This window comes from Pelophylax lessonae (genome assembly GCF_965119305.1).
Source record: "Pelophylax lessonae genome assembly, chromosome: 9".
In the NCBI taxonomy this organism is placed as follows: Eukaryota; Metazoa; Chordata; class Amphibia; order Anura; family Ranidae; genus Pelophylax; species Pelophylax lessonae.
Genome location: NC_138776.1, coordinates 185947408 through 185961525, shown reverse-complemented (window position 1 = coordinate 185961525; position 14118 = coordinate 185947408). Strand labels below are relative to the sequence as shown.

The 14118-nt window shown below is 42.7% G+C and overlaps 1 protein-coding gene across 2 annotated transcripts in view; it reads right to left on the bottom strand.

Moving 5' to 3' along the window:
* Nucleotides 1-14118, bottom strand: part of BMS1 (BMS1 ribosome biogenesis factor) — an 88040-nt gene that overhangs the window by 55068 nt on the left and 18854 nt on the right. For both annotated transcript variants that reach the window (XM_082267577.1, XM_082267578.1), the window contains exons 5-6: nucleotides 10380-10568; nucleotides 2121-2263 (exon numbers count right to left, since the gene is read on the bottom strand). In XM_082267577.1, coding sequence (XP_082123703.1) covers nucleotides 2121-2263; nucleotides 10380-10568 — 332 coding nt within the window. The remainder of the gene's footprint in view (nucleotides 1-2120; nucleotides 2264-10379; nucleotides 10569-14118) is intronic.

The window sequence follows — 14118 nt, the reverse complement described above, 5'->3', positions numbered from 1 at the left end:
CTGGAGGCGAGCGCCCCCCAGAGTCGATCAGATAAATTACGTACAGGTACATGATTTTGCGCTTAAGGGCCGCCCTGCCGCAGTATATGAACGTGGGGTGGTCCTTAAGCAGTTAATAAACAAAGGGGTAATAAATAAACCTCTGCTGGCATTGAGCAAGAGAGGTACGCACAGTTACAAATGATGGACATGTCTCCTGGTTAAGTGTTGTTTGGGACAAATCTACTTCAAGAAATTTACACTCCCTGGCCACTTTATTAGGTACACCTGTTAAATTGCTTGGTAACACAAAATTGCTAATCAACCAATCACATGGCAGAAACTCAGTGCATTTAGGCATCTAGACATGGTGAAGGCGGCTTGCTAAAGTTTGAACCAAGCATCAGAATGGGGACGAAAAGGGATTTAAGTGACTTTGAACGTTGAATGGTTGTTGATGCCAGACGGGCTGGTCTAAGTATTTCAAAAACTGCTGATCTACTGGGATTTTCACACACAACCATCTCTTACTGGGATTTTCACACACAACCATCTCTTACTGGGATTTTCACACACATGACCATCTCTTGCTGGGATTTTCACACACAACCATCTTTAGGGTTTACAGAGAAAATATCCAGTGAACGGCAGTTGTGAGGATGAAAATACCTTGTTAATGTCAGAGGAGAATGGACAGACTGGATTGAGATAGTAGAAAGGAAACAGTAACTCCAATAACCACTCGTTACAACCAAGGTATGCAGAATACTATCTCTGAATGCACAACATATCAAACCTTGAAGCAGATGGACTAGAGCAGCAGAAGACCACACCAGGTGCCACTCCTGTCAGCTAAGAACAGGAAACTGAGACTACAATCTGTACAGGCTCACCAAAATTGGTCTAGTAAGTCTCTATTTCAGCTGTGACATTTAGATGGTAGGGTCAGAATTTGGCGTATGCAACATGAAAGCATGGATTCATCCTGCCTTGTATCAATGGTTCAGACTGGTGGTGTAATGGTGTGGGGAATATTTTTTTGGCACACTTCTGGACCCCTTAGTACCAATTGAGCATAATTTAAACGCCATGGTCTACCTGAGTATTGTTGCTGACCATATCCATCCCTTTATAACTAGTGTACCCATCTTCTGATGGCTCCTTCCAGCAGGATAATGCACCATGTCACAAAGCTCAAATCATCTCACCACTGCTTTCTTGAACATGACAACGAGGTCACTGTACTCCAATGGCCTTCCCAGTCACCAGATCCCCAAACATTTACTTCCTTGAATTCTGTAACAAGTATTCACTAAGCCCTGTGAGGATGCACTGCTGTGATATACATATCACAGAGCCTGCCTTCTAAACTACACAGTCAGTACAGGAATCACAGCTTGCAGGCAGAAAGGTACCATTGGGTATGTAGTCCTTAGAAATCAAATGTAAACAGCACAGGAGAAGCTGCACAGCATGCAAGGAATACAGGAAATTTTGGTCAGCAGACAGGCACATTTCACAATATGAAAGAATATTTTTCAAGGAAACCCTATATTAGATTGTCAATAAGAAAATGTTGTTTTTACAATGCTGAGGTTATAAAATAAAAGTGTATGCTGTGACCTTAGCTCCACTTTCAAGTGTAACCCCCTTGACTTCCACTGCTCCAAGGCAGCTGTTGTCAGAAGTGTGTGTACACTTCACAAGCTGACTGCCGGCTTTCTAATGAAAGCGATCCAGCGATTAACCCTGGAGTGAACCCCCGCCACGCTTCCCAGGTCTCTGGGTGTGTGTCCCCTTTCCCTAGCTGCAATGTAGTACATATTAGGACTGGATGACGATGCACATTGCAGCACTGGAGAAAGGAGATAGTCACCCTTCAAGAACTAGCCAACCGCACGATCTGCAACTAGCTGAATGTCCCCGGTGTCATGGAAGTAGGAATTGCTCACACCTGGGAATGGGCTGACAAAAGCCCCCGGCACCTGGGATTTGTTGAGCCCTGTTTCACCAGATTAGCCCTTCGATTGTTTTCCAAAAACAGATTTACCACTATATTATAACTCATTCACATATTACACACAATAACAATAACCACCTGGCTTGTTTACAGTGGCTCAGGGAAAAAGACCACATCTCACCTGTCTGCTACAACATAAGGGTGAGACGTCTGCCAAGTCAGTGGGCGAAACTTCATGACAGAGATAAATCGTCCCAGATTACGTATTTCTTGTTTTTGGTACTCTGAATAAACCATCCCAGAGAGATAGAAAAGCTTGGCACCCTATAAAGAAAACAATCTCAGGTTACATTTCTTAGCATAAAGTATTACCTCACATAATAAATGACAGACAAAGTTTTATCATAGATCAATAGAAGGTTCAAGTCTCATGAGTGTTTAGGTGGTACCGTGACACTGGGCACATTCCTTGGTGCACCAACATTTATTAGTAGAGCAGGACATCTGCTAGGCAAGTCAGAAATTTTCCTAGGGCCTCAGAAGACATGGCAGCCTACGTATTTCCATGATGACAGAAAGTGAAGGAAAACCTTACCCCACCTATCTAAAATTTAAAAAAAAAGTTTGGGCTATAGGAAATGGTAACTTTTGCCTTCCGCCATCTTGAAATATAAAGTCTGTCAGTAGCAATTAACACAGCGTTTTTTGTTATTCTGAGTTTCCCTGCTCCATAGCCTTATTACCTAAAGATCTTGCTCCTGCTATTTTATTCCCTTAAACAGGGTGACATTTCGTTCTTCAGTGAATTTGCTCAGCAACAAGGTCATACTGTGGACAGGGTAATCTTAGATGAACAAGAAGTTTTCAATGGATTTAAATAAAAGCCATATTTAAATAAGGAGAAGTATGTCCAAAGCTTTTTTTGCTATACTTACAATGGGTACGGAAAGTATTCAGACCCCCTTAAATTTTTTACTCTTTGTTATATTGCAGCCATTTGCTAAAATCATTTAAGTTCATTCTTCTTCCTCATGAATGTACACATAGCACCCCATACTGACAGAAAAACACAGAATTGTTGACATTGTTGCAGATTTATTAAAAAAGAAAAACTGAAATATCACATGGTCCTAAGTATTCAGACCCTTTGCTGTGACACTCATATATTTAACTCAGGTGCTTTCCATTTCTTCTGATCATCCTTGAGATGGTTCTACACCTTCATTTGAGTCCAGCTGTGTTTGATTATACTGATTGGACTTGATTAGGAAAGCCACACACCTGTCTATATAAGACCTTCCAGATCACAATGCATGTCAGAGCAAATGAGAATCATGAGGTCAAAGGAACTGCCTGAAGAGCTCAGAGACAGAATTGTGGCAAGGCACAGATCTGGCCAAGGTTACAAAAAGATTTCTGCTGCACTTAAGGTTCCTAAGAGCACAGTGGCCTCCATAATCCTCAAATGGAAGACGTTTGGGACGACCAGAACCCTTCCTAGAGCTGGCCATCTGGCCAAACTGAGCTATTGGGGGAGAAGAGCCTTGGTGAGAGAGGTAAAGAAGAACCCAAAGATCACTGTGGCTGAGCTCCAGAGATGCAGTCAGGAGATGGGAGAAAGTTGTAGAAAGTCAACCATCACTGCAGCCCTCCACCAGTCGGGGCTTTATGGCAGAGTGGCCCGACAGAAGCCTCTCCTCAGTGTAAGACACATGAAAGCCCGCATGGAGTTTGCTAAAAAACACCTGAAGGACTCCAAGATGGTGAGAAATAAGATTCTCTGGTCTGATGAGACCAAAATAGAACTTTTTGGCCTTAATTCTAAGCGGTATGTGTGGAGAAAACCAGGCACTGCTCATCACCTGTCCAATACAGTCCCAACAGTGAAGCATGGTGGTGGCAGCATCATGCTGTGGGGGTGTTTTTCAGCTGCAGGGACAGGACGACTGGTTGCAATCGAGGGAAAGATGAATGCGGCCAAGTACAGGGATATCCTGGACAAAAACCTTCTCCAGAGTGCTCTGGACCTCAGACTGGGCCGAAGGTTTACCTTCCAACAAGACAATGACCCTAAGCACACAGCTAAAATAACGAAGGAGTGGCTTCACAACAACTCCGTGACTGTTCTTGAATGGCCCAGCCAGAGCCCTGACTTAAACCCAATTGAGCATCTCTGGAGAGACCTAAAAATGGCTGTCCACCTACGTTTACCATCCAACCTGACAGAACTGGAGAGGATCTGCAAGGAGGAATGGCAGAGGATCCCCAAATCCAGGTGTGAAAGACTTGTTGCATCTTTCCCAAAAAGACTCCTGGCTGTATTAGATCAAAAGGGGGCTTCTACTAAATACTGAGCAAAGGGTCTGAATACTTAGGACCATGTGATATTTCAGTTTTTCTTTTTTTATAAATCTGCAACAATGTCAACAATTCTGTGTTTTTCTGTCAGTATGGGGTGCTATGTGTACATTCATGAGGAAGAAGAATGAACTTAAATGATTTTAGCAAATGGCTGCAATATAACAAAGAGTGAAAAATGTAAGGGGGTCTGAATACTTTCCGTACCCACTGTATATGGAACACAGGGGTGCAGTTAGTTCTGCACTCCTGTGACCCATTTTCAGTCGACAGCGGGCTAAAGCCTGCTGTCGGCTGACATTACAGACCCAGTCCAGGCTCTGAAAAGATCCTGGCCATATGGTCGGGAGCAGCCCAGAGGCCTGGACCAGCTTACAGTCACCAGCTCTACAGGCTGGAGACCACAGGCTGAGCGATCCAGCAGCATTTGATCGTTCAGTTCTCGGGATCGGTGCTGCAGCCATCTAGGAGTGTATGATTTGTTTTTTTGTTTTTTTTAAGCCTTGCTTTTCTTTTAACCGCTTCCATAAAGAGCAGTTAGACCCCCTTCCTGCCCAGACCAATTTTCAGCTTTCAGCACTCTCACACTTTGAATGACAATTGCTCAGTCATGCTACACTGTAACCAAACAAAATTTTTATCATTTTTTTCACACAAATAGAGCTTTCTTTTGGTGGTATTTGATCACAACTGGGGTTTTTTTTTTTTCGTGATATAAGCAAAAAAAGAGCAAAAATTTTGCAAAAAAAACACTTTTTTTTAGTTTCTATTATAAAATTTTGCAAAAAATTAATTTTTCTTCATACATTTGGGCCAAAATTTATACTGCTACATATCTCTGGTAAAATTAACCCAAATTGGTGTATATTATTTAGTCTGTGTGAAAGTTATTGAGTCTAGAAGCTATGGTACCAATTACTGAAAATTGATCACACCAGATGTACTGATGGCCTATCTCCTTTCTTGAGGCCCTGAAATGTCAGGACAGTACAAATACCCCCCAAATGACCCCTTTTTGTAAAGTAGACAGTCCAAGGTATTTAGTAAGAGGCATGGTGAGTTTTTTGAAGTTATAATTTTTTCCCACAATTCTTGGGAAAATGAAGAAAACATTTTTTTTTCCCAAAACGTTGTCAATTTATAAGCTATTTCTAACACATAGCATGTACACAGCAAAAATGACACCCCAAAATTCATTCTGCTACTCCTTCTGAGTATGGTGATACCACATGTGTGAGACTTTTACACAGCCTGGCCACAAAAAGAGACTCCACTCCACGTCCAAGTAGCACCATAAGGCGTTTTAGGAGCATAAATACACATAAAACTTTCTTACTACCTATCACACTTTTCAAGGCCCTAGAGCAACAATACAATGGAAAAGTCCACAAAATTACCCCATTTTGGAAAGCAAACACTCCAACGTATATTCTATGAGGCATTATGGGTCCTATGAACATGTCATTTTTTTCCACAAGTTTTTGGAAAATGTGGGAAAAAAATAAAAACTTTTTTTTTTACACAAAGTTGTCAATTTATAGGATATTCCTAACACATAGCATGTACATCGCAAAAATGACACCCCAAAATACATTCTGCCACTCCTCCTGAGTATGGCAATACCACATGTGTGAGACTTTTTCACAGCCTAGCCATATAGAGGGGCCTAAACATCCAAGGAGCATCATCATGCATCCTAGCCACTTGCCTAGACCTATTTTTGACATTTGGTGTTTACAAGCTAAAATCAGTTGTTTTTGCTAGAAAACTACTTAGAACCCCAAAACATTATATATTTTTTTTTAGCAGAGACCCTAGAGAATAAAATGGAGATTATTGCAATATTTTTTATCACACCGTATTTGCGCAGCGGTCTTCCAAACGCAATTTTTTGGGAAAAAAATCACTTTTTTTAATTAAAAAATAAGAAACCAGTAAAGTTAGCCCAATTGTTTTCCATAATGTGAAAGATAATGTTACGCCGAGTAAATAGATACCCAACATGTCATGCTTCAAAATTGCGCACGCTCACAGAATGGTGACAAATTTTGGTACTTAAAAATCCCCATAGGCGACATTTTAAAAATTTCTACAGGTTGCTATCTTAGAGTTACAGAGGAGGTCTATGGCTCAAATTATTGCTCTTGCTCTAACGATCGCGACGATACCTCACATGTGTAGTTTGAACACTGTTTACATATGTGGGCGGGGTTTCCGTATGCGTTCGCTTCTGCGCGCGAGCTCGTGGGGACACGGCGCTTTAATTTTTTTTTTTTTTTACTATTTATTTTATTTATTATTATTTTTACACTGTTTTTTTTTAAAAAAAAAAATTGATCATTTTTATTTCTATTGCAAGAAATGTAAACATTACTTGTAATAGAAAAAGGCACGACAGGACCTCTTTTTTGTGAGATCTGGGGTCAAAAAGTCCTCAGATCTCACAAGTACACTAAAAGATAGAAAAAATAAAAAAAAAAAATTAAAAAAAAATTAAATAAAATGGAAAAAAAAAAAAAAGGGACCTTTAAACTGGTTGCTAGGCAACGACGTTTGCCGTAGCTCCGGTCCTCCAAGACCATAGAGTCGAGTGAGGGCAAGCTTGCCCTCACTCGACATCCTGTCTGTGAGGATCTGGGACCGGATCGTTTTCCCCGCTGCCGGCGGGTCCGGTAAGCGGGGAAAAGGACCAGAATGCAGCGGGAGGGGGGGGGCACCTCTTCCGCCACCCCGGAAGGGTGATCCCGCGGCGAATCTGCCGCTGGGACCACCCTTATCGGAAAGCCAACCGTCCACCGTTTAAAAAAATACCAGGGTTATGGCAGCTATCTGCTGCCATAACACCGGTATTTAGGTTTAAACGGACGACGTATGTTAACCTTTTTGGACTTAGACATGGTGGCTGTATGAAGGGTGACAGGTACTCGGGTACTTTGCTGGGCAGGTGACAGGTACTCTGGTACTGATGAGCAAGTGGCAGGTACTCGAGTACTCCGATAGGCAGGTGACAGGTACTCGGGTACTCTTATGGGCAGGTGACAGGCAGGTGATAGGTACTGATGAGTAGTACTGATACTGATAGGTGATACTGATACTGTACTGATGGGTACGGATGATCAGTACTGATACTAATAGGTGATAGGTACTGATGGGTACTGATGAGTACTGATGAGTAGTGATGGGTAATGATGAGCAGGTGGCAAGTACTCAGGTACTTCAGGTGTCAGGTACTCTGATGAGCAGGTGGAAGGTACTCGGGTACTCTGTTGGGTAGGTGACAGGTACTTGGGTACTCTGATGGGTAGGTGACAGGTACTCGGGTACTCCGATGACGGGTACTCGGGTGCTCCGGTGACGGGTACTCAAAGTACCAGAGTACCTGTCATCAGAGTACCCGAGTACCTGTCATCAGAGTACCCGAGTACCTGTCATCAGAGTACCCGAGTACCTGTCATCAGAGTACCCGAGTACTTGTCATCAGAGTACCCGAGTACCTGTCATCAGAGTACCCGAGTACCTGTCATCAGAGTACCCGAGTACCTGTCATCAGAGTACCCGAGTACCCATCATCAGAGTACCCGAGTACCCGTCATCAGAGTACCCGAGTCCCTTTCACCAGCCCATCAGAGTACCTGTCATCAGAGTACCCGAGTACCTGTCATCAGAGTACCCGAGTACCCATCATCAGAGTACCCGAGTACCTGTCATCAGAGTACCCGAGTCCCTTTCACCAGCCCATCAGAGTACCTGTCATCAGAGTACCCGAGTACCTGTCATCAGAGTACCCGAGTACCCATCATCAGAGTACCCGAGTACCTGTCACCAGTCCATCAGAGTACCTGTCATCAGCCCATCAGAGTACCCGAGTACCTGTCATCTGAGTACCTGATGGGCTGGTGACAGATACTCGGGTACTTTGATGGGCTAGTGACAGGTGCTCTTTATTGGGGGGGGGGGGGCAATCAGTGTGGTTGGGGTGCACTATGATTGGTAACTAGCTGTTACCACAATCTCCTCCTCACACAGGATCAGTGTGTGAGGAGGAGAACACGGTGACAGCTAGTTACCGTGTTCTCTGATGACATTTGTGACCGGCTGTGATTGGACACAGCCGGTCACGTGGTAAAGAGCCAATTTCATTGGCTCTTTACCTAGATCGGGGATGGGCTCTGTCCGAGGGACGAGCCTCGTCCCCGATCACCGCGCTGCGCGCCCCCAGGGGCGCGCATTAAAGAAGGAACGAGCGGCTCGCGCTGGAGCCGCTCATGTGATCGGCTGTGATTGACACAGCCGATCACGTGGTAAACAGCCAATTTCATTGGCTGTTTACCTTGATCGGGGTTGGGCTCAGTCCGAGGGACGAGCCTCACCCCCGATCGCCGCACTGCGCGCCCCCGGGGGCGCGCAGTAGCGGGGAGATCCGGGCGCCGTCATATGACGTCGGCCCGGATCGAGAAAGGATTTGTGCCGACGTCATTTTACATGACGCGGTACGGAAGGGGTTAAGGTCCAAATCCAGCTAACACTTTTTAGAACAGTTACCGTCTGAGAACAAAGTTTGAAACATAAAAACACTGACAATTATAAGCAGACAGCGTTATATGGTGTGTCCCAACATCTGTACGACCTCCCAGTTTTTCAGGCGGACCTGATCGGATGCTCCATGCAGCCCTATGAAGCAGCGGATGTCAGCGGTGACATGTCCACTGACTCCGGCAGCTATCCGATTTGATCCTGTACATGAAATCTAGACAGATAGAAACCCTATTTTCCGCTGCGGCAGAGCCATTGTCGTCACTTCCTGGTAGTCATGGAACGCACGTGCCAGCGTTCCCGGAAGTAACTATTGTGAGACGGCGTTAGCGCTGTTTTTCTTTATATGCAATACCATCATTTACTTTTTGTAAGTAAGTTCCTTTATTTAATAAATCTTCTCAACCTATTGGCTTCACTATGCAGTCCATTCCTTCCCTTTGAGTTTAACAGCAGAATCTGCTTAAAGGGGCTACAATACTAGAGTTTTAGCCTGGAGAAATCAGACTTCCAGTGAAGGAATCGTGGGTTCCGCAGCCCTGAACAACCATCAGCAAGGGGTTACAGGAGTACAGAGTCAGCCTGGAGGTGGTCCCTTGGTATTTACATCATTCTCATCTTCATCAAGCCTTTTTGACCCTAGTTGGAGGGTCCACCATTTCTGGTGAGTGGGGTTCTTGGAGGGGTTCTGAGACACCGTGCACTGGATTTTCGAGCACCTTAGCACTTCAGCACTTTTTTGTTTGTAGCATCAGCAGCACTTTTTTCACCTATATGGGACGTTTTTTTTTTTCCACGCATTAAATTAGACTTTCATGGCATCAGCTATATATATTTTTGAATCTCACATTTATTAGCACTTGTGCACTTTTTTCTTTCATGGACTAATTATTTATCACATATGTATTTAATGTTATATTATATATTTTTAAATATCAATTTATTATCACGTGTGCACTTTATCTATGGATTGTTTATTACATATTTAACAGTTTTATACAAGAGAGTTATTAATTTCTGCAAGAGCTGTTTTTTCTTGATCACGTCTGGAGGATCGGATAAAAACGGACAGTCGGTCTGATTTCTTCCGATCGCCCATAGATGATATGTACAGCTCCGACTCTGCAAAGTAAGCAGAGACGGAGCGGTCATCAGCCTGCTCAGCGGGCATCGGCGGATTGATCCCCGCTGAGCAAAACAGAGTCCACCGGGCACACCGCTCATGTTAAAGGACCCCGTCTCTTTTCCTAGACAGTTTGCTCTGTGCTTGAATGTAGGAAAAATATAAAGAAAAGCCTTGGAAATAAAAAAGGAATATACAGTATATGATATATTGAATACTATAATTACAGGTATAAACCACATTAATGGAATACAATACTTTTTTCTACAGTGGTCCTTTAGTATTGGGCCACATACTCAATTTAAACTGTAGCTGTACTATATGCAGCCATTATTTTGGATAATAATTAAGCACAATTTCTTTAACCAATAGGTTAAAAAGCATCGGTTATCTCTAGTGTTAGTTTTCAGGAAATCTTATACATACCTGATAAACTTCAGTCCAGAACCTATGCTTCAGTCTTTTCTTGACCTTGCGCAATTGCTTGTTGTTCTTAAAAGAGTCCAGGTGGGTTAGAACCCCCATTATTTTTGGAAAACCATGGACCTGGCAGATGTTCAGGAACTCAAAAGTCTCCATCTCAAATCCGAAGCTTGCATCTATTAGAATCAAGACCTATTTAAAAGGGAGAAAAATAATACATTTTAATCTACAGGCTTCAAATGACCCCATTCCTCGAAACAGCATGTATCCACATCTTGTGATACAGCAAGGCCAAGACATTGGGTAGTTGACATTTCTCATGATGGCCGCACCTTATGCGCAACTAATATTTTAGGAGTATTTTTGAATAGAGGAACCACATACAGTTTGCATAGGATGACTTGACTATGGACACTATAGAATTTCTAAAAACCTGAAGAGCAAGCACTATTGGGAAATTAGGTATACAATCACCGATAGACAATTTCTGTACCATGAGTTAAGGAATTGGGCTTGGCTCTGCAATCATAATCAGCAATAAAAAATGAATCTTCTGATTTAGCTTAACCAAGCAGCTAATTTTAAATTATGTGCACTAAAGTCAAGGCTCACTAAGGCAAATAGCCATTTATTGTCCAATAAGAGAAAAACTTAACATAAATAAATCACCGGGACCGGATGGCTTGCACCCGAGGTTGTTAAAGAGCTCAGCCAGGTGATTGCCAGACCATTATTCCCGATCTTTAAGGATAGTCTACAGACGGGTATGGTGACAGCTGATTGGAAAAAAGCCAACATGGTACCAATATTTAAAAAAGGGCAGAGATATATCCCGGGTAACTATAGGCCGGTCAGCCTAACATCAGTAGTCTGCAAGATTTTGGTAGGTATGTTAAGGGACCACATACAAGTAACGGTATTATTAGTAGTAATCAGCATGGATTCATGAAAAATCGTTCTTGCCAAACCAATCTATTAACCTTCTATGATGAAGTGAGCTGCCACCTAGATAAAGGTAAGCCTGTGGATGTGGTGTATCTGGACTTTGCAAAGGCCTTTGACACCGTTCCCCACAAACGCTTACTGTACAAACTAAGGAAGGTAGGTATGGACCATAAGGTGAGTACCTGGATAGAGAACTGGCTCCAGGGGAGAGTCCAGAGGGTGGTGATAAATGGGGAGTACTCAGATTGGGGCGGGTGTGGAAAGTGGGGTCCCCCAAGGTTCTGTCCTGGGACCAATATTGTTTAATTTATTCATAAATGATCTAGAGGAGGGGATATCTAGTACAATCTCAGTATTTGCGGATGATACTATACTAAGCATATTTGATCAAGAAGAAAGTGACCGCACTCCGAGGTGAAATCAAACAGGAGTATATTTATTCCACATCAAAAAATAGGCATCAAAATTCCAAACTGTGAGACATAGGACAGCAGGTAGACGCATTTCACGACTAGATTTCTAGTCGTGAAACGCGTCTACCTGCTGTCCTATGTCTCACAGTTTGGAATTTTGATGCCTATTTTTTGATGTGGAATAAATATACTCCTGTTTGATTTCACCTCGAGGTGCGGTCACTTTCTTCTTGATCAAATAGCACTTGGATTATGGATCCGACCAGCACCTGACACTATCTCACCTGGAGCGGTCTGTTTTCAGCTTGGATTCATACTATACTAAGCATGCCAATATCTTCTATGCAGGATGTGGAAACCTTACAAGCGGAACTGAACAAAATAATGGGGTGGGCAACTACATGGCAGATGAGATTTAATGTTGAAAAAATGTAAAGTAATGCACTTGGGCGTAAGAAACACAAAAGCAAGCTACTCACTAGGGGGGAAACCTCTGGGTGAATCTAAGACGGAAAAGGACCTGGGGGTACTAGTAGACAACAGGCTTGGCAGTGGCATGCAATGCCAAGCCGCTGCAAGCAAAGCCAACAGAATACTGGCATGTATAAAAAGGGGATTCACTCCAGAAATAAAGAGATTATTCTCCCACTCTACAAGACTCTGGTCCGGCCACATCTGGAGTATGCTGTCCTGTTCTGGGCACCGGTCCTCAGGAAGGATGTGCTGGAACTGGAGAGAGTCCAGAGAAGGGCAACAAAAATAATTAGGGGAATGGAGGACATCAGCTATGAGGAAAGACTACAAGCACTGAACTTATTCTCTCTGGAGAAGAGACGATTGAGGGGGGATAAGATATCAATGTACAAATACTGTACTGGTGAAGACCCTAGCATAAGGAACAAACTTTTTAGAGAAAGGGAATACAATAAGACACGTGGCCACTCACTAAAACTAGAGGAAAAACGGTTTAACCTTAAAATACGTAAGGGGTTCTTCACTGTCAGAGCAGTAAGGATGTGGAATTAGCTTCCGCAAGCAGTCGTATCAGCAGGGAGCATCGATAGTTTCAAAAAAACTATTAGATGGGCACCTTAAAGACCATGGAGGGTATATGATGTACTAAACACACACACACACATCATAGGTTGAACTGGATGGACTGATGTCTTTTTTCAACCTCACAAACTATGTATGTAACAAAGATGCCACATAACACCTCAAAAAAAAAGTAAGCACTTAGATGTGCAACCCCGAATAAAAGTCAATGCATCTCAATCTTATAATACACACATAATACACAGAGGTATTTAAATAACTGTATAAATCATAAAAGGTGTACAAAAAAAACAAAAAAAAAAAAAAAACAGTGAATGAGATAGAGGAAATGCTAAAGCTAAATTTCAGATATAAATCCTCAATTAATACATTTGTTTATTCATTAAAACTGTGCTATAGCCAAATAACGGCTACAGTGCAGTCGCACATTTCCAGGAGGGCATCTACTGACGTCCTTCTGTGATTGCGCTTTTGGCACGCCCCACTTTGGCAGGGATCTGTGATCGCCGTGTCCTTCCGGCACAGTTGATTACAGTGTAAACAGGATTTGCCTATTATTGGGAGTCCTCTTCTCACGCTGTTATTGGGAGTCCTTCTCACGCTGACAGGACGAGAGGAGAGCTGATAACCAATGAACCTACACAGGGGGCATCTACACTGATAATCAGGGCACTGATTATCGGTGCAGCCCCAACAGTGCCGCCTCATCAGCGCACATCAGTGCCACCTCATTAGCGCACGTCAGTGAAAGAAAAATTACTTCTTATTTACAAAATTTTATAACAAAAACCAAGAACAATTTTTATTTTTTTATTTTTCAGTCTTTTTTCATTTGTTAAGCAAACAATGCAATAAAGTGCTCAGTAGGCAAGTGGTTAAAATCCAACTAGCATATATGTTCATGTATGTCTTCATATAGGCCTCCTGTAATCCCTTGGACAGCAGCACTCAGACTGAAATGAGCAGCATACAAGCCAATCAGGCTCTCCTTCATGTTAAAAGTAAACATACTGACAAGAGGAGAGAGCAAATTGAGCGATGACCTTATCAGTGTGCTGCTACTCCTTCCCTAATCATACAGTAGGCTGTGGGTGTATTCTTGACCAAACTGTACTGCGGCTGCAGTGGAGGTCAAGGATCCATTTGTCCTATCTGAAAGGGGTGAGCTCAGTTTTAATTAGTCATGTATTATTAACAAATTACCCAATGATTTTGCTATCAAAAGTTAATATATAAAATATGTGTAAAATCTGGTATCAATTCTTCCTTTGAGCGGTAATACAAAAACTCTGCTTATTTTTATATGTGTAAAGCTAGTAGTTTGGATG